At 40.3% G+C, this 20,746-nt stretch overlaps 1 protein-coding gene across 3 annotated transcripts in view; it reads left to right on the top strand.

Moving 5' to 3' along the window:
• Window positions 1-20,746, top strand: part of LARGE1 (LARGE xylosyl- and glucuronyltransferase 1) — a 282,357-nt gene that overhangs the window by 168,416 nt on the left and 93,195 nt on the right. For all 3 annotated transcript variants that reach the window (XM_058021891.1, XM_058021889.1, XM_058021890.1), the window contains one exon: window positions 1,290-1,461. In XM_058021891.1, coding sequence (XP_057877874.1) covers window positions 1,290-1,461 — 172 coding nt within the window. The remainder of the gene's footprint in view (window positions 1-1,289; window positions 1,462-20,746) is intronic.

Raw genomic sequence — 20,746 nt, 5'->3', positions numbered from 1 at the left:
AGAGGAGGTCAGCTTACATCATCAGAGGCCTTGTTACTTTATATTCAAAAAGAAATGTGCTCCAAGCACCTATTATTAGCCGTTCTTCAACCCTGCTTCCAGCTTCGAAATGTAGGAACTCACTCTCTTACAGAAGGTTTTCTCTAAGGATTTTGGGGGAATTTTTTTTTTTTGTGCAAATCTTATTTCATAGAATAAAATTTACAATGGCAGTGAATAGATATAAGATAGTTAAGCAACAGAATAAATCTCCTCAGTTTTATGAAGACACTGAGTTTCTGCCTACTTTCTCCAAAGTGTAACATGCCAGGACAAATCCTGAAATCTGTTTCACTCAAGATTTTGTAGACAAAATACTAATTTAAGTTATTGAGAGCACTACTCCAGGGAAAACATAAAATCTGGGAATTGTAGTGCATGCCTCTTAAAACAAACAAGGAGTTTCAGACAGGGAAATAGGAACTTCTCAAAAACTTCTAATATCCCACTTTAAGCAGAAACTTTTGAAATTTGAGGACTTGAGTCTCACAGAAAGAAAACTAAACACAGCTCATGGAATATCCCAGTGTCAAGAGTACAATGCATTACAGAACTTAGCCTCCCAACTTTTATTTTGCAAGTTTTACAAATATTTTTTTTTAGCTCTTAGTGAAGAAATGAAAACGTTTGAGTTTGCCACATTCAATACATAAAACCAAAAAGTGTGGTTGACAATTTTCTGTAAATTTCTCTACTTTTGAGCATGTCTGTGGGATCTCAGTAGTTTTAAGTTAAAGATTAAAACTTAAAGGCTTAAGGAAAATTTGCATTTGTAAGAAACAATTTTTTTGCAGTTTTCTGGCCCATTATTTCAAATGATTAGCCTTTTGAAATTCTGACCACCAAATCTATAAAAAATGTAAGGAAAAGATCATGCAGAGAAAATTTTGAGATGACAACTTCTTTCTGGTTGAAATTAATGTATGATACACCTCAAGTTTTAGACTAAAAATGTATTTCAGTTTTATAAGGACACATGGATGTCTCAGAATGAATTCTGCCAGACCAGAAAGGCTCCAATAATTGTAGTTATATTGTGTGAAGGGGTTGCCTGAAAGAGCTTTTTTTCCCCAAGCTTTCAGAAACTAGTGTATTTCAGCACTTCTGAAGTAAATTTAAATACAGGCTTTTAGATTACTTTCCACCTCAGAGATCTTCCACTATGACAAGAAACTAATTTCAGGAAAATTTTCTCTTTCTAATAAAGATTATTTTTTCTTCTTCTTTCCGACTTCCCATTTCCTGTCAAGTCTGAAGTGTCTTGGATCCCCAACAAACACTACTCTGGGATTTACGGGCTGATGAAGTTGGTTCTGACTAAGACTCTACCTTCCAATCTTGAGCGAGTCATTGTTCTCGACACAGACATTACATTTGCCACTGACATTGCTGAGCTATGGGCCGTCTTTCACAAGTTCAAAGGTATTTTAATGATTTTTTTACTGTCCTTATTTGAGGGATGGGGGGAGAATGATGAGGCAAGCAATACAGTGTGGGTGAAAGGGCTAGCTGAGATTTTGTTAAATGTTTTCACTCTTTCAGTTTTTGGTGCTTGAATGTACTTGTTCTCTTTGTGATCTCTTTTCTCAATGATGTTCTGTATAGATTAATTGACAACACTGATTATCTATGTAGTTTGTTTTATTGGTCTGATTATTTGGGGCAGGTGAGAGCCTGACAATACAGTAGATGATAAAGAATTATGAGCATGCTGTAGTTATGTACTGTTCAATACCTTTTGGAAAAACTTGGGTTTTATTAATTTTTTTAATTAATAAATCTTAATTATTATTTTCAATTTAACTGTTCCATGTAACCACTGAAAATGAATGAAGTTGGGATCATTCTTGAACCAGGGAGGAAGAAGAAGGGAAAAGAATTACACATGTGAATAGAAATAAGTTGCTGTTTGGTCCTCTTAATAAGTTGATAAAGGGGTCTGGATTCTAAGCACCTAATATAGCTTTCCCTACCTATTCCCATTTCCCACAGCTCCTTGAAAATGTATTTCATAGTTGGTCTGAGGAAGGACACTTTTAGAGTAACTCTATAAGGAGACGATTACAAAAAAGTTCCCCTACTACCCTGTCACAAAGCAGAGCACTTTCTGGCTAGCACACCACTAAAACCATTTAATTCTCCCAGGTTCCAGTGTTGCCAGCTGTTCAGAGTCAGAGACATACCCTATTGTTTTCCTCTTGCCCTCAGCATATGTATTGCAGTGCTAGTAAGTGCAGAGACAATCCAGCATCCTGCTTGAAAGGTTTACAACCCTGTAAAAGTGCAGCCTTGATGTGTTTCATCATCTCTCTCAAAATCATCTCAAGCTGAGTCAGCCTAAGCAAATGGGAGTATTTATTTAGAGAAGCCAGAATACACCACTGCTTCAGGAGGGAGCCAGGAAAGAGCACGTTTACTGTACTTTTCCCCTGCTGAAATCCACAAGGCCTGCTTTTGTCAGTACCCAGCTCCGGGACAGGACCTGTTATCTTAGCTCTATGTCAAAGACTGGGTTCTAGTGCTTACTTCTTCATGCATTTGTTTCCATTCTGTGTATCCTTCTGTTGATACACTGACGTCTTTTCAGCAAGCCAGAAGCAGTCACCTTTCTGCTTAATTATTCTCAAGCTTCTTTCATTAAGGAATATACAATTTTTACTCCATGTATTGTTCAGACCTCTTCACCAAGCCTTTCCCTCCACTGAACCTTGAGTTTCATGTAAACAAACATATACCCTGACAACCTTAAGTAATATAAATGTATAAATGTATGCATAGGAAGTAAAGCTGGGCTATTGTACTGTCTCACTGTGTGCAGCTGTCCCATTAATAGCCATATTTGACTGACTGCAGTGAATAGCATGTCATAGCAGGAAAAGAAATGTGGATAAACAGAACTTGGACATAGAGGGCTGCATGGTCAAAGAGAGCAAAATCTGAGTTGAGACAATAAGGGGTATTGTCTCCTTGCTTAAAATATCAGTTGTAATTTTAATGAAGATATCTTGCTTTTATTACAGGGGGGATAAAACCAGGCATAAAGACTGCTTGTAAAAAGATGAATATGGAGCAGAGGCAGATGTAAGATTGAAAGAAAATACAGGCAGAAAATATGGAAATATGGAGAAGAATAATTAATGGATGTAAAATGTGTGTGCAAATCAATCTCCATAGAGCTAGGCAAGAATGTTCGTCTGATCAGAGCTGTGAAAAACTCTAACTTACACATGGAGTCAGAATTCCTGTACTGCTGCCCTCTTAACATACATAGCACAGCTCCCAAATGAATGATTTTGTAAGTTGTCCCATGTGTCTTTTCAATTCCAGCTGATCACCTGCTTCTCCACAGTTTTTTAATCATGGCAATAAATTGGTCAGTGTCTACATCTGCTCATCTCCCAGGCAGTTGTGCACAAACAATGAGTAGATGAGACAATGCCGTAGCTCCAGGTGTTGAGCTGGGATGGGAGAAGACTTTGGATCCTAAATGCTGCGGAGGAGAGAGGAAGTGTCCAAGCACAGGCTTGTTCTCCAGCCCGTGTCATAGGCTGCAGTTCCATTAGCAAAGGTGACCTCGTGATGGTGACATCAGAGTCGAGTGTTTAGGGTAAGAATCAGAGGGAGAGCCAACAAAGCAAATACCACGGTGAGAGTCTGTTGTAGGCCGCTCGCCTGGGATGAGGAGGCAGAAGAAATATCCTGTAAGCAGCTGGGAAGTCTCACAGTTGCTAGCCCTTGTTCTTGTGGTGGGCTTGAACTTAACCAGAGAGGTAAGTTGAACTTACTTAGCAGAGGTCTGCTGGAAATACAGCACAGGGGAGAGGAAACAGTCCAGGAAGTTCCTGGAGTGTGTGGAAGATTATTTCCTGACCCAGTTGGCGAGGGAGCCAGCCAGGGGCAGTGTCGCAGACATCTTCTGTGAAAATCCTTTTCTTTAGGATTTTTTCCCTTCCGAGAAGCTGAGGCCTCAGAAACAAAATGTAAACAATGGTTATCTGCTGCTGTGGAATGCATCAGGTGTGTCTGTGATTGGGCCATCTTGAATGTTCACAATTAATGGCCAACCACGGACCAGATACCTTGGACTCTCTGTCCAAGCCACAGATCTTTGTTATTAATTCTTTTCTATTCTTAGCTAGCTTCTGAGGAAACCTTTCCTTCTATTCTTTTTTGTGTCATTTTAATGTAATATATATATATCATAAAATAATAAATCCAGCCTTCTGAACATGGAGTCAACATTCTCTTCTCTTTCCTCACCTGAAGACCCCTGTGACCACTGTCACAGGGCAGTGCCTGGCTGAATCTGTCAGCAGATCTTGCTAACCAGGGAGGTCCCAGTGGGCTGGAGATGAATAAATGCAATGTCCATTTACAGAAAGGGCCAGAAGGAGAATCTGGGGCATTAAAGGCCTATTGGCCTGACCTTGGGGCCAGGGAAGATCATGGAACAGGTCACCTTGAGTGCTGTCCTGCAGCGTGTGCCGGATAACCAGGGGATCGAGCCCTGTCAGCATGGGTTTGTGAAAGACAGGTCCTGCTTGAGCCACCTGAACTCCTTCTGTGACAAACGTGGCTCTCCTTAGTGGATGAGGGAAAGGCTGTGGGTGTTGTCTACTTAAACTTTAATAAAGCCTTTGACATGGTTTCCCACAGCATTCTCACAGAAACTGGCTTCCCATGGCTTAGACATGTTCTCTGGATAAAAACCTGGCTGGATGGCTGGGCCCAGAGAGTGGTGGTGAATGGAGCCGAGTACATTTGCCAGCCAGTCACCGGTGGTGTCTCCCAGGGCTCAGTATTGGGGCCAGTTTGATTGAATATCTTTGTCAATGGTCTGGGTGAGGGGATAGGGTGCACACTTAGTCAACACCAAGTTGAGTGGGAGTGTTGATCTGTTGGAGGGCAGGAAAGCTCTGGACAGGAGGGATCTGGACAGGCTGAATCGATGGGCTAAGGCCAGTTCTGTGAGTTTCAACAAGGCAAAGTGCCAGGTCCTGCACTTGGGTCACAACAGCCCTATGCAGCGCTACAGGTTTGGGGCTGAATGGCTGGAAAGCTGCCCAGTGGGAAAGGATCTTTGGGTGCTTGTCAGCAGCAGCTGAACATGAGCCAGTGTGGGCCAAGGCGGCCAAAGAAGGCCGATGGCATCCTGGCCTGTATCTGCAATAGCATGGCCAGCAGGAGCAGGGCAGGGATGTCCCTCTCTTCTCAGCACTGGTGAGGCCACACCCCAAGTCTCATGTTCATTTCTGAGCCCTTCACTGCAAGAATGACATCGAGGTGCTGGAGCATGTCCAGAGAAGGGAGCAGAAAATTTCTCAACAAAAAAGGTTGACAAGCATTGGAACAGACTGCCCAGGAAATTGTCACCATCCCTGGCTGCATTTCAAAGCTGTGTAGATGTGGCATGTAGGGACAAGGTTTAGTGGAATGGACTTGGTAGTGTTACTTTGATGGTAGGATGTAAAGGTCTTTTTCAACCTAAATGATTGTATTTTCTATCATTCAATGGAAATGGAAGGAAGGGCAAGTAATTTGGAGAGATATGATACTCTTTTACTGCTTTGTAAATGTTTGGCTTAATTCTGTGGTAATTCTCAATTTTTCTGAAGTGTCTTTTTAATTCTCCTGCCTGCATTACAAAAGATTGAAAGACTGTCTCATGTCATGAGCTCCAAATATTCCACCAAAGGATATTTTACTAAACTAATGTTTTAATGTCTTCCTTGTTTCTCTCACAGAAGTCCCTGGTAAGTTCGTGAAGATTTCTTGGGGGCAATCTAGAATGTTTGTTGAAATGTTACATAAACAGAAGTACAATAAAACTCCTATGAAGGGAAATGCTAGTCTCCAAAGGAGCCTCTCATGACACCCAACCCCAGTTAGGAGGGCAGCTTTATACCCACTGGGTCTCCTTCTAGAGATGCTTCAACAACCAGTTGCTGGCTAGAAGGCACCATTATAAACCTGCCTACACCAGGATGCTTTTTGTGCAAACTAAAGAATTTTTCACATCAGTGCAGGAAAGGCAAGAACTTCTGTCTCCAGGTCGCTGCAACATAACTGATGAGACAGTCCAGAATAGCCTTTTCCGAATTGCAGCCACACACAGAGGGAAGGTACTAGGGTCTGTGATTCTTTCTGTGTCTGGGAAGACTTTTCTTCCCAGCAAAAACAGTGATAAAGGGAAACCAGTAGCTCAGATTCATTTTTTTCTCGGACACCATGCTTGGAAGAAACTCAGATTCAGGACTGTCTTGTAATCTAACCAGGTCTGATTTGCTGTGTAGAAGGCCTACAGCATGTTTTAAACAGCACCTGCAATACCCAAAGTCCTTGCTCTGCAAAGGTTCTTATTCCAGTTATCTTAGGAGTTGCTGAAAAGATCAGACCCTTACATAGTAATTTAATATTTTAGGTGGTAAAGGTACTACTCCATTCGCTCTGTAGATGGAAAAAAGGCAGTAGGATTTCTTTGTAAATTATTGCTCTTCTGCCCTTTCCTGATAAGCACTTTGCATATGCCCTTAGAATAAGTGATCCAGCTGTTCCATAGCAGAGTGCAGAAATGTAAAAATCTCTTCTTTGAAATGGCAACCTTAGGCTTTGGGAGAAATTCACACCTCTCTTTGGTAGCCTGAAACAGTGTCTCAAGCAATGTAACATTTAACAGTTTCTCCTAAGAGCCAGTTGGGGATTGTGTAATTATTAATAGTTTTATATACAAACTTCAATCTCTATGCATAAATATGTCTTTGGGAACCCATAACTTTCAAGAGTCATATTCAGGTTTTCAGCTGGGGTTTGAGCATTTCTGCTTTAGCCTCATCCTCCATTGCTGTATAGATGGGTAGAATGTTTTCCTATAGGACTAAGATATACCTCCAAAATATTGACTTCAAAGGTTTGAGTCTGCAGCCAGTCTGGTGAAGATAACCTGTCATGCATGTTTTCTGTGACTTAGTTGACACTGATTATGTCTCCTATTCATCTTTCACTAGATTTTGACAGTTCTAAACTTGAGAAAGTAACTAGCCTAAGGGCAAAAGTGTGAGACTGTGGATCATAGTGTATTCTTGGATGAAGTGCTGCAAAGTGTTTCAGACAACAAGGATTAGTAACCAATATGTGTTTTTATTGCAGAAACTGTGCAAACTCTTCTGAGAAAAAAAAAATGAGTCCAAAGCTATGTTCTGTGCCATCAATCTTGAAAGTTCTTTTAAAGGCCACATCTGCTAATTGTTTCATTATTCTTACTCACCCAAACTTTTGGTCCTGCAGTGTGGATCCGTTTTTTCCAAGTTTTTGATTTTTAATTTTACTGAGTGTTCAATATGGATTCTCAGGATTAAATTTATTTGCGACCTGACTACAACAGTCATCATAATTATATGTCTTACAAGTTGCAGTTTCAGTCTGGATCACAGTCTCTGTGTGCTGGGTGCTCCTCGTGTAAGTAGCAAGAGACTCTCTTCCTGCTTTACATTGTCAGGTGACAATTCTTGTGTCTGCCTTGTTCCTTTAGGATATTGCTTTGCATGAGTCACAGCTGGGACTCACAAATGAGACCTGAATAATCCCTGTAGAGATCAGTGTTGGGGATCTCTATGTTAAACTGAATGCTGTATCAAAGGGCATTATGATATTTCTAAGTACATGTCAAAACTCAGAGGCTTTATTGAACAGTGATGTCTTACTACTACTCCATGTTAGCCTCACAATCCAGCTAGCTGATAGAATGAATATTTTAAGTGCTTTTAAACAACAGAGACTGGGTAATACCCAACTACTGCATTTCAAATAACTCTACTCATAAGTCACCCAGAGAATATAAGCTACCATTGGTGTTCATCTGTGCAAGTAAGTCTTCCCTGGGAAGGTGACCTCCATTAACCAAGCATACAAGATAGATAAATGGCAAAATTGACAGGAATACTGAGATTCACATGTTCATACTTTGCGTGAGGAAAAACATGCTATAGAAGCTGTTTGCTTTGTGGCAGGAGCTCAAATAATGATAAAAATCCATACTGACATCATAAATACCAGAAAAGGTCAGCAGCGATTTTGGTGCAGGATCAAGTGCCCAGAGCTGAAGAGGGACTGGCACATAGTCAATCCCAAACTTAAAATTTGCAAACACTCAGCATGTGGGTGCTTTGGCATATTGCTCTGCAGAAAGCCTGAGGTAACAGTCTGGGTTCATATTATTTTTGCAGCTTCTTCTGGAAAAAGCACAAACAAACAAACAAACAAACAAGATAAAAAGGAAAAATCATAACCCTCACAAATTTAAGCATCTTGTGTAGGGATTTTAGTAGTTATATTCCTACAAGAAGTATTATACATAAGGTTGTAATGTCAAGTGCATGCAGAACTTTTCATTTGTATGTGAATTTAGCATGCCAGAAAGTGAGATGCTGATGGCACTGGTGAGAGGCAGGCAGAGTCAGCAGGTGCTGTATAAATTTCCCTCAATTTGGCTCTATCAGTGATGCCCTGTTTTAATAAACTATACCTGTTATAGCCCTTGACTCTCCTGCAAGGATTGTGCTTTTTATGTGTATGCTGTTCTTGTGATGATGTAAAATACTCAGTTGTTGCCAAGATTAAAATTTAAAATTCATTGACACCTATGGCTCAAGGCAGGATTTGAGCCACAGAATTGATTCTGGGCAGGTTCTGTACTTAAGTCTGTCAGTTTACACTGAGTAAATCATTAAAGCTTCCAGATGATTTTGAGACAGGATCTCTGCAGGCTGACACAGTACTCACGTTAAATCCTGCAGAGAGCTTTCTGTTTCTTCTGGACAGTAAAACAGGCTTTCTTTTCTTACTAATCAAGAGGATGGCATTAGCAACATGCACCTTAGTGTGTATAAAATCCATGGTATGAGTCAGTCTTTTTGTGAAGGAAACAGGATCATATTGTAGCAGAGTGCATTAATAAAATTGTCAGGCAGCTATTAAAATAGCTTAAAATTATCTGAATTTTTATAAGTGTCTAAAAAGGCCGAATGACACTTGTCTCTGCTCATAAAAGAAACATCTGTTAGCTTCTGAAAGATTTGTATAAGTATTTATTGGTTAGACTACAGTGCATAGCTCATTCTAGGGTTATTAGACAAATGAAATACAGTTTCTCTTTGAAAAGGTCCCTGTGGAGGCTCTATCTGGTTAAGAATTTCCATTCCTGATTCTTATATTGTGGTGCATTCTTCTTTTTTGCTACAGAATCTTTGAAGCTTCATTGATAGAGAATTCTGTTAGTTAGCTATAGCTGATAGAAATCTGGAGGGGTGTTGTGCTCCAGTGTCTCACAATGCTGTCATCATCTGTGTATGAAACTAGGAGAATACTGATTTATTTTGGTAAAGAGAGAAAGAAAGTAAGGGATTAGGATATTTGGGGGGAAAAAGACAAGTTTTTAACTGTGATTGGGGGGTTAATTTTGGTGACTGTAATTAGGAGGGGATCAAACAAAGAGGTGGTACTTGCTGATTCTGTGGGTCTAGGGAGGAACACTTCTCTCTCTCCACACTTGTCAAATAAGCTGAGTGCATGGAAGTTCTTTTTGTTCTTTTTTTTTTTTTCCCCTAATTGCAGTTTGCTTTGCTGTGATATTCCTTTATTGAGAAGCCAGTATGTGAGAAGGTTGACCTCAGTAAATGAGCTCCAAGGGAGAGAGTTTATTATATGGATCAGCATGTGCACATTCTAGTTTATGGATTTTAATGTGACAAGGGACATAATCAGAAAATTCTGATTATGAATTGCTGCCAAAATAGAATGGCTGCAGTTTCTGAAACATCTGTAGTTCTATTTTAGCTGAATGCTTCTTTGTCTGTTTCTGCCATCAGGCGGAAATATTTAGAGGTGAAAGGCCAACCGTGTATAGAAATAGGGTATAACTCATGGTGGGGTAAATTGTAAAATAAAATAAAAGATTTGAGTTCTTTATTTTTCCATTCTGATTTCCAAGGGATACCCTTTGGTCATGTTTTCAAGCTTCTTCCCATGGGAGATAGAGATGTTTTAATTATAAATGAAAACTGATATTTTCTGTCCTCTTTTGATACCACAACTGGAGATCTTAGAATAAAACCTCCACATGCTACATGATTTGTAATAAAATTTTGTTGGTAACACTGTAATTTTGAGGACTTTTTTCTACCTTTTCAACCTCAGTCTAGTGCTTTTTCTACATTATTGTTCTCCAGTCTTTGTTAACCTGCCACTCATTCTACAGCTGTCTTTTTGGCTTAGATGCTGTGATGTATCAAACACCCAAACTAAACATTGTATGACTCACTCAGTGTTAAAGCAAAAAAACAGTTTCTCTTCTGAGCTCTTTCTTCAGGATTTAAAGAGACTTTAATTCTATTAATCTCCAGTCCTCCAGCTGTGGAGAATGGACCTAGAGTTTTTTTGAACTGCCTTCCAAATATTTATTAAGAGAAATCAGGGCAGAGCATGGCATCAAAGGAGCAAAGTGCATATCCCCATCTCCCTTGACTAGCAAAAGCTGTGCCTTCTCAGAAGCTAGAAAATCCAGCTCCCACAGGGTGCAGACTTGCAGAAGGAGCATTTTTGCTTTGCATGTTCGTTATTGGCAGAGGAAAATGTATTGCTGGGAATGGGATGCCAGTAGGCTGTGCTAAAAGGAAAATATATGAGAGCAAGGGGTGGGAAGAAACCAAGGAGGAAAATAATAACTCCCCCATCCAAACTAAAAAGGAGACATCAATCAGGAGTTGCTGTCCACCACTAAATGTTTTAGGCTGATTGCTTTCTCCCTTAGTCTGTTCACATTCTTCTGCTTCCTTTCAAGTGCATTCAGTACCCCTGCCTTGTCAATTTACAACTTATTTAATTATATTTTGTTTAGAGTGCTATTAAAAAAACCTCAAACATTAATGTCTGCCTGTCTTGTTGGGTGGAGCACACAAATTAAGCCCATATACTAATGCCCCTGCATTCCCTGGGTGACAGTAAAGCAGAGCAAGTGCATGAGCAGGCAGTGAATATGGAGGGAGTAGCAGCCTGTCCAGGAGTTATTAATGTCTAATGATAAGTAACTTCTGCATGTGGGGAAAAGCCAGGCGGAAGGGACACATGGGTCATTCACCTAACAAATGAAGTTTACTCTAGAGTTTGATAGTTGTATTAATAGGACTAAAGAAAGAATATTTAATAGCTAGATTTCCCTGCCTAAGGCCCTCATTCTAATCACGTGCAATCTATCAAGCACATACACTTTTCACTGCTCTCTGTGACATGCATTGTAATAACTTGATACTCTGTTTTCTCCCTCTCCAAACCAGGCACATTCTCTGAACCTGCCTTGTTCTGCATTAGCAATCCATATTTTTAAGGACCTCAGGCCCCATTTCCAATTACAAAGCTCTCATTCAAGGTTTCACCTTTTTGGTTTTATGCTGCAAATTATGCCTGTAATATTGTCCTTGGCAGCACATGGATTTGCATAGGGTAAAGTGGTGTAGAGAATATCTGTCTCTCAGGTTCAAGCTGTAAGGTAGCACATATTGCCCAGAGGTCAATGGCATGATTATCCCATCAGCAGGGTGAGTGCATGGTATTGCTCTCTGCACAGCCAGGGAAGAGGAAAATGTGTGTACAAAATTAAACCAATTTATTACATAACTGCACTAAGACTCTGTACAAATGTACCACGAGCAAAACCTGGGAACAGCTACATCAGCTAGAAGTCAGACATGTAAATGAAATCAATAATCAGTCCAATTTAGTGGGAAAAGTAGAACCTCCAGATGCTTCTTTTTTCCAATTAATCTAGAGAATCAGGGATGTTTGAACCCCTTATTTTATTCCTAGCGAGCTAAAAGGAAAAAAAATAACTTGGTATGTATGGCCCACTTCACTCTGCATCTCTCAAGTGTCTATATTGTACTTGAATTTGAAACTGGCTCCACTCCCTGTTCTTTGCAGTAATCTCTAGCTGCATTTAGCATGGGCCAAGCAGTTCAATTAAACAGAGGAGCATTACTCCCTCTGACTCCTCAAGGTAAATATGTTTTGTCCTTTGAGATACTGCTAACAACAAAAACAATTTTGTCCTAGTCCTTCTAGATGCATACCAAAAGGTGATTGATAAACATACAGTATGAGTTGGGGACAAAATCTTTTTGTCCCCACAGCTTTTCTGTATTTATATTTTATTTCCTGCATTTAGTCACAGTGAAATTCATAGTCCTGAAAAGAATTTGGATCTTTAGTGCAAAATCCATAGTTGCAGTAAATTTTGCCCAAGTTCATGTCAGTAAAAAGAGATGCGCATTAGACATTTTCTGGTGAAAAGCCAGGCCAGTTCATTTTTCCTCTGCACTGCCTAAATACTTAAAAGAGTCTCAAAATCTAAGCTGATGGTATTCCTGCTTTGGTGTAACACAAACCCTGTGTCAGCTGCTTCTGGTGTGTGTGGTTCTGGGATTCATTCTGGAGCTGGGACTGAACATGTCAGCAGAACAGATTCTTGAAAACCATTAACTGCTGGCACAACCAAGTAAAATCCTAAAGCTACTTATGTCTGTGTTTGGGGATGCAGTGGTTTTTTCCTCTCTGCTTAAGGACTGGGAGAGCTGTCAAGTAAGTACTGTTCTGACACACCAAGGGAGTTTGTGTGGTGGGAACAGAGGTGGAGGTGGATAGCAAAGGAGGTGATACAGCATTCAGTTTGTTGATGTTGACAAATGTGTCAGAGCATGAACCATCTGAGGATCTAGCACATGCTTACTGCTTCTGCCCTGCTGAGATGTGTGGCTTGGAGCAGGTCTGAAGCCCTACAGCAAAGTGAGCCATCGTACTTTTTCTCTTTCAAAATTGTCCTTGGCTGACTCAATGCCACCACTCTTCTGTCATCAGCACTAAATGTCTGCCAGTTTATGTTCACAGCAACTCACTGAAATGCACATCGCCTCTGAAAGTGGCATAGGGTTTCCTGAATTTCATTAATTCATTGCATTGTCTTCTGCACATTTTCTGCTTAATTGACAGTAATGCTTTTTCTTTCTGTGTGCTTCAGGATACCATTATTGCAGGTGCAAAGTGACTTCTCTAGGGCTTTGCCAACCTGCTGCAGAGTCATACTGGCACCAATGTTTAACAGTACTTGGAGGTTCACGCTCATTCCCATACTACTAAAAAGGGATGATATGAATGTTATTGCACTGGTGTTCTAAAATCCGAAAGAGTGCATCTCATCTGATAAGAACTACCTTTATAAAACATTGGAGTGAACAGGATGCTGCTGACTTGCTATCAGTACAGAAGTCTAGTTCCTATATTGCCTGATTTATGTAAACATCCCTGCTTTGAACTTACAGCCTTTTTTTTTTTTTACTAACTAAATAAAGATATGAATAGTTGGAAGAGCAATCTTTAAATATGTTCTCCTTTCAACTCTAACCCCCTGTTATGGGTCACAAGTAAAAAGTTGGGTGACCTCAGACAGGTCTGATGTGCACAAGGGCTGAAGTGGTAAGCAAGGCAGCAAAGGGTTGCTCTTCTGGGGTATCAGCTTTGAGGCATCTCAGCAGATTTAGAAGAGGATGTTCACACACAGACAATTCTGCTGTTGTGTTCATTGAATTCTTTCAAATGTAGTAATGGGAAGTGGATAAAACTTGATAGATAAAGGAGAAAGCAATGTGGAGATTAAATAGAGCGAGGATACTGAGCTGGAAGAAGGAATGGGAGAAGGGAGAGGTGGCAACATATCCCAAGTTAGTCGAGATGGTATATCATGAAACCTACAATTATTTAAGAACACCGTATATCACAGTCAATTTCTGTGAAGCTATATAGAGGCAAGCACACATATCTAGAATTTTTCTGCATTTTCTTGGCAGTGACATCTGGCTATAAAAAAACCACTTGCCGAGGAGATAATGAAGTACATAGTAGCATTAAGGAGTTAACACAGCATTTAATTCAATGTATTTTTGGCCTGTCCCTTCTACCATCTCCTCTTAGCTGCAATCAGCAATTAGTCTACTGTCACTGCCACCACCTTTTTATTTGTGTTGTCTATGGTGCCAGAGGTTTGTTTATGTACAAGCACCTCTAGTCATAGTTTTATTTAAAAGAGTGGTAAGATTCTCCACACACCCATTTCTGTGAAGCCAAGTGGTTTTCTTTATCTTCCTAAAGTGTTTTGATCACAGTAACATTCAATCTAGGTTTTGTGGGGGGAAGGACGATTGAGAATTATTTATAAAATTGAGAAGAGTAGTGATGAAGCTCTGTTTCTGGGCTTTTTTTTGCTTTGGTTTTATGCTATTGCTTTTAAAGGTTTAGTTGCCATAACAACCCAAAGCAGTCCTGTATTACCATAGAAACATGCTGTTGTGGGTGACAGTTTTTATGAGAATCTTTTTTTTTCCTTCATGTAATGTATTTAATGCTGGCCTTTTGCAGGTATATTACAATACACTACAGAGGTTTCAGAAAGTGTCAGAATGACATAAGAAGCAACAAAAATGAAGCATATGCTTAAACCCAGGAAGAAAGTCTGGTATCATGGTTGACTGAGAACAGAAAAAGAGTAAAAACAAATTCCTGTTGCTTAACTTGGAGGTCAGAAGTATTAAGCTTAAAGCAGGGCTGGCTAATCAGTCTACATGAGTAAATACTCAAAAAAACCCTAACAAAACAGGAGTTAGGGCTTTGATTGTGTACCAGGGAATTAGTGTAAAAACAGTTTGCCATGATAGTTGTAGATGTGAAATTATGGGACTTCTTTAAAGTTCCCTGCATGGGGCTTTTCCGTGAGACTGTTGGGAGGCTGAAGTGAGAATTGCAGAACGAGGCAGCCTCTCACAAAGCTGAGAGGGATTCCTGCTGAGAGCTGGCTCCAGCTGCATACTGATGGCCTGCAAGCCTCAGGTGCTGGCTGGGACCTCGCAAGTCCCTAAATTGTTTGTGATCTCTTATATTGAGGACTTTTGCCTCTTCCTGTGTGATACCTTTAATGGCTGTGCTCTTCAGAGCCTCTTGGTTTTGAAAGGAATAGTAATGGAGCTTTTCCTTCCACTAATCTGCATCTCCATCTACTCATTTTGTAACTGTCCAGAGCAGTGGACCACTGAAGCATAACAGCTCTCCTAAGGTCTGATAGATTACTGGGCATCTTTGCTATCATACTTCAAATTGAAGTTACAAGACCCATTGCAGACATATACTGTGCCCCAGTAAATGGAGTGCACAGTACAAGTTCATAGTCTTATGACAAGCCACACAACTTCTTTGGAAATAGAATAGAGAAGCATAGTCAGACAGCTGTGGAGATTGTTACTGATCACTATTTTAATGGGAGGTACAGGTCTATCAATTTCCTGTAATCAGTTGCATCATTGATGAAAAAATTTCATTCCTGATATGCATGTTTTAAAGAACAGAAAAGTTTCCAGCTGGGATGTTGCAAGAATTCCCCTTGGCAATGTCAAGGAGACAGCAGGAATTGCTTTACAGTTATGCTTTATGGTTTCTGACCCCTCTGTAAACCTAGACAAGTCTGCTATTACTTCCTCTCATTTGACCCTCAATTCTCCAGTCCTCATTCTGAATTACTCAGCCCTGGGAGTAGTAATTAGTTGGAAAGACGATATCCTTCCTGGTTTCTGAATGCCTCCCTCTAACATGTTCAGAGAAATGATACCCTAGAATGGTTCTTACCCTTAATTTTCATTGTATTGGAAAGCCCTTCCATGATCTTGAAGTTTCCAGATCAGATGTCTTCCATCGAATCTAAACAGGATTTACTGGACATTATTTCCTCCTAGTTCTTCTTCAACTCCTTTTTCCAGTCAAAAATTTTCAAATTAATAAATCAATGCTTAAATGTTGCAAATACTTACTTCTCCTTTTCCTTTATCTCCTTATAACATTGATGTTGACTTCTACTCCATGAAAAAAATGTTGCCAGACTTCAGAGGGACTTCTGTACCGCCTTGAAATTAGTACCTGTTTCAGTTAAATTACTGAATACTTACCACCATGCAATATGCTTTCTAGTCTTTTTTTTTTCCCTCACTTGCTTGAAATTGCTGTATGAGAGAAACTCAGGTAAAGAAGCAAGATTGCAGTGTCAGGAATCATGTTAGGGGGGAATCTAGATCTGGATCTGTAATATGTACCTGTGCAGAGGGAGAATTTGGGGAGATTTCCTTTTAAAGTGAAGCCAAGGTAAGGAAGGACTGGAGGTTGCAGTATGCTCTTTGCAAACCCTGTAACGAAGCAGATGTTGGCCTAAGCCACTGTATTCCCCTGGGAGTGTCAGGATATTGGCAATAAAGAACATGGAATCAGCACCACCTTGCCCTAACCAGTACAGTTGGTACCGGCTAAGCATGGGCAGCAAAAATGGCACTTAAATATCAGTGTGTTTCAGTAACAAGAGTTCTTCATGTGCTTCAGAGCTGTTTTGTCATTGGGAGTGTGACACCAGTGTTTGAGCTGCCTTGTTTTTCACCTTTCTTATGGTTTACAACCTGTTTCATGTCTTCCCATCACCATGAGTTTTTAACAGATCTCTGAGGTCCATCTGCAGTTTCTTGCTCGAACACACTCTCTGAAATGGCAAGGCATGCTTCACCAGAGAGCCAGCTCTGTACTTTCCCCAAAAGGTAGAAAACCTTTCCCCAAAAGGTAGAAAATTATGAAGTGCAGACTTACTAATGAAGGTCACTGTTTAGTGATACAATAAATAAAAGACTAGAGATGGAAATGTCATAGCTGCCTAGCACTAAGTGGTATCTGATATAAAGTCACTGATTCTTTTTTTTTCTAAAATACTAATGGATTAACTATTGTGAGAAACCTTACCATGGATCAGACACCATCTGTCTTTCCATAGTAAGCCTAAAGTCAGCCCAAGCTCCAAATCATGTGTTCTGGCTAATGCAGTAGAAATGTCATCTGTGCCCACATTTGACTGTGTCTGAGGCTTGCTCTGCTGGGTGATTCGGTCGTGAACAGAACCTGGGTACTAATGAGCATGGAAGCATGGCTGGACTGAGGCTTGGACTAACTTGGTTGGAATATATTGTCCTAAGGTACCTTGCTATGTAGCTCTGGCTTTCACACTGAAGGCAGATGGGAATGCAAATTTCTTGTGATGAAGTTTGGAAGACAGATTCTAAAGTAGAAGAAATTTGATTTTCATTATCCCAAGCTGTGATTAGTCTTAATTTATCCCTTGGTAGAATAGGAAGATGTTTAATAATTTCTCTAACAAAATGTAAGGTTTCCAGGTTGTCAAAATTAAGAACTTAAGATTAGTTTAGTAATCTCTGGGAAGTGTGTTGAGACCTGGAGAGCACCTTTCATTATTTTTGTCCCCTTGTGACCAGTGCTTGACAAAGCAGTGATAAACTCTGAAGGAAGTTGCAACTAGAGTTGAAAGCACAGATAGGAGAGCTGTCATTTAAGGCTGAGAGCTTTTCAGGGGAGAAAAAATAAAAATCATGCTCACATGTCCACCTCTGCAAAAATGCACTGGGGATATGCTTCTTTAGATGTCCAAAATAGCTGATACTTTTTGTTCCTCTCTCCAGAGACTGCCTCTGTCTGGCCTAGCTGTCAGGCAAAACATGAGCTTGTTCCAAGGAGCTTTGTAGCTCTGATGTCTTGTTCATAGTCCATTGTGAAAGGGCAAAGAGGAGGCAAACTCCTTCAGATGAGTCAGGATAAAGAAATGTCACAAGTGTTTTATTAGCCTGAAAGCTTGAAGCACCCTTACCAATTCCAATGCCCATTTCTGGCCCTGCCAATGGGATTAGTATCTCTTAGCAGTGTCTTGAAATCAACTGAATTCAGAAACTGCCATGAGTGAAATTGTAAGAAACTAGTACTGATGATACTTGAGAAGGAAGACAGGTGTAGTTGCATCGCAGTTTTCCCTTATAGGCTTAGAATATATACAAACTGAAACAAGTTACTTAATTATATGTTACAGTTGTATTTCTAGTGCTGTTGCTGAGGAGGTATATTGAGATAGCAGGGTGTTGTAACTATTTTGCCTCAGATCTCACCAAAATTTTACAGTAACTCTGTAGAATTGATGTATTAAAAACCACCATTTTTTCCTTCAGAAGATTTTGCAAGAATGTGGTGCATTTCTCACTTAAAAAACAGTGTTACTAATGGAGATCTCAAGGGAGACATTCGTGAGATTAGGCCAAGATCCTTGTCTCATTTGTCATAGACTGAATCTAGAGCAATTTCATTACTTTCATTTAAGCTGTCCTTGGATTTATATTGGGGAAAATTAGATGAGAATCCAGCTTTTAATTAGAAAACAGTGCATGTGTGGGATGTAGAGTGGGGTTTCTTTTGAAGACAAGAGACTTCAGTGGCCAGCAGAAGTCTCCTAGAAGTACTCGTACCATCTATGCTTAACAGATTAATTTTTCCTGAAAAATAAAAATGCATGAAATTCTGTTAAAAATCAAGAAAAAATGAAGGAACTATAATTTTGGAAACTGTGAAATGTGGATAAAGTTAGTGAGAGAACTTCTTGTGCAAGAGAAGCTGTGATAGCTTTCATTTAGCTTGGAATAGCTTGGAATTTGTGTACTTACATCTGAGCTGTAGTTTAAGGATGTCCTGTGTTTATTCCACACACTATAGACCAAGTTAGAGTGGCACAGTCCTGTTCCTGAAATGCCATTGCTCTGTCAGTGAGAGGTTAATAATTGCTCACTTTCAAGCTGATGTGATTTCATGTGAAGAATCGCAGGGCGATTTAGCAATGGAGTGCAGGAGAAACACCTGAATTTGTCTGAGTGTACAGCTCTGTCACAAGGGCATTTTAGAAATCTGGTGCTACACAGATGTGGTGTGGCTCTCTGCTGTCAGCAAGGACCAGCACTTTTTCTTTCCACGTTACTTTCCACCTTACAATTTCAGGCAAGATTCAGCACTAGAGGCAGGAAGGTCTAACTTGAGCAAGGGCTGAGTGCCAGGCAGCCTCACAAGTGAAACAAGAACCAAGGATTTCCTGTCTTTCAGTTCCTTGTGAAAAGCACAGCAGATTGTAGCTCTCTATTGTCTAATATACTGCTTTCCACCTGTTTTCACCTCATTCAGTATTTCTCTCTGGGTTTCCATTCCTCAGGCTTATTAACTTGTAACTTTTGCGTGATGATTTTTTTTCTAATGTCCCCATCTGCACTGTTGTCCCTGTATAACAGGTCTCCTGGTCTGGTGGTGTCTGCAATAGCTCTTGATGTAATTGCATTTACACTGGTAATCAAGGTGCTTTTTACCCCACTTTCAGTTTTGTTAACATTTAATTGGTCAGCCTCAGCTGTAGAGATTAGAGGCATTTCAACAGCCCAGTGTATCACAGGTCATGTTTTGTGGACCTGGCCAGAGGTCAGAATGAGGAGCATGTATGGCATCAGCACACACCTTTTGTAGCTGTGAAATAACTACAGGATTCTGTTTTTATTTAATATGCCGTTCTTCCCTTCCCTCTCTTTTTATTTTTGGGTTTAATCCTCTCTTTAAAATTTTTCAAAGTCAGGGGTTATTATTTTCATAGCCAGTTCAGCCATTCCATTATGAATGCTTCTGCTTTTATGCTGAGTGTCAGTGGAAAGGATGTATATGACCCATCTCCACTGCTCACTAAGCCAGCTGCCTTTGAAATACATGTAATAAACTTTCTCTGGTGGTAAAAAGAAAAGCCTCATTAGTTCCAGCCCGTATTTGGGATGCACCTCTAATGCACACTTGTTCTGCTTCATTCTTTTTAGTGTTTAATTATTGATACACCTTACATGACTCATGCAGTCTTATACTGGCAAGATACTTTCCTGCATTTTCCCACCCCCTTTAACCTTTTCACTTCCTTACTCAAAAGCTGGGTCACATTTTCCTGAGGGTGTGTGAAATATCTGGCAAAAGCAAAAGAAACCCATGGTGCAGTAGGTTGTGATGGCTGAACAGGGCAGTAAATCCCTCCTAGCAGATTCTCTGGCAGAGAAAGGTGACAGAGCTCCGAAGACAGGCAGGTGCTTGCAAGGAGGTGCTGTGTCCATGGAACACTGGCAGGTCTCCTGAAGAGGTCATGGTGCAGCAAAACCCAAATAAAGACAAGATGTCCAGGACATGGTAACTCTGAAGCTCACTCCCATGTGTTTAAATGTTTAAAAACATGCTAAAATATTTAGCATCACTTGGACTCCTTTGTTTACCAGTCTCATTTTATCTGTGCTGTGTATGCAGGTAACAGCAGAGAAGCTCCTGTAAAGTCTGGAATAATTGTCTTCATAGCAGTACATATGGTGTTGGGGTTTAGATTTTGGTAACAAAACAGTGCTGTTGGCACACTCATGTTCAGCCTTTTGCTGAGCTGTGGTTGCACAGCATCAAGGCCTTCCCTGGTTCCCACTCTGCCCCCACAGTGCCTTCTTTGGTGGGCACTCAATAGGCTGGGACAGGACACAACCAGGCAGGTGACTCTCACCAACAAAAGTGTTGTTATTCCATGGAATTCAGCATCATGCTCTTCTAAAAGGGAAGAGAGGCAGCTTTTGGGGACTAGACATCTTTTGATTAGGATCTGGCTGGGCATCAGTTACCAATAGGAGTAACTATGTGGCATCACTTGTTTTGATTTGTTTTCTTCCCTTCCCTCTTCCTCTACTTCACTTATCAAACA

Source organism: Melospiza georgiana, chromosome 4 (assembly GCF_028018845.1).
Source record: "Melospiza georgiana isolate bMelGeo1 chromosome 4, bMelGeo1.pri, whole genome shotgun sequence".
Classification (NCBI taxonomy): Eukaryota; Metazoa; Chordata; class Aves; order Passeriformes; family Passerellidae; genus Melospiza; species Melospiza georgiana.
The sequence above is the reverse complement of the archived record's forward strand: the minus strand, read 5'-3'. Positions and strand labels throughout refer to the sequence as shown.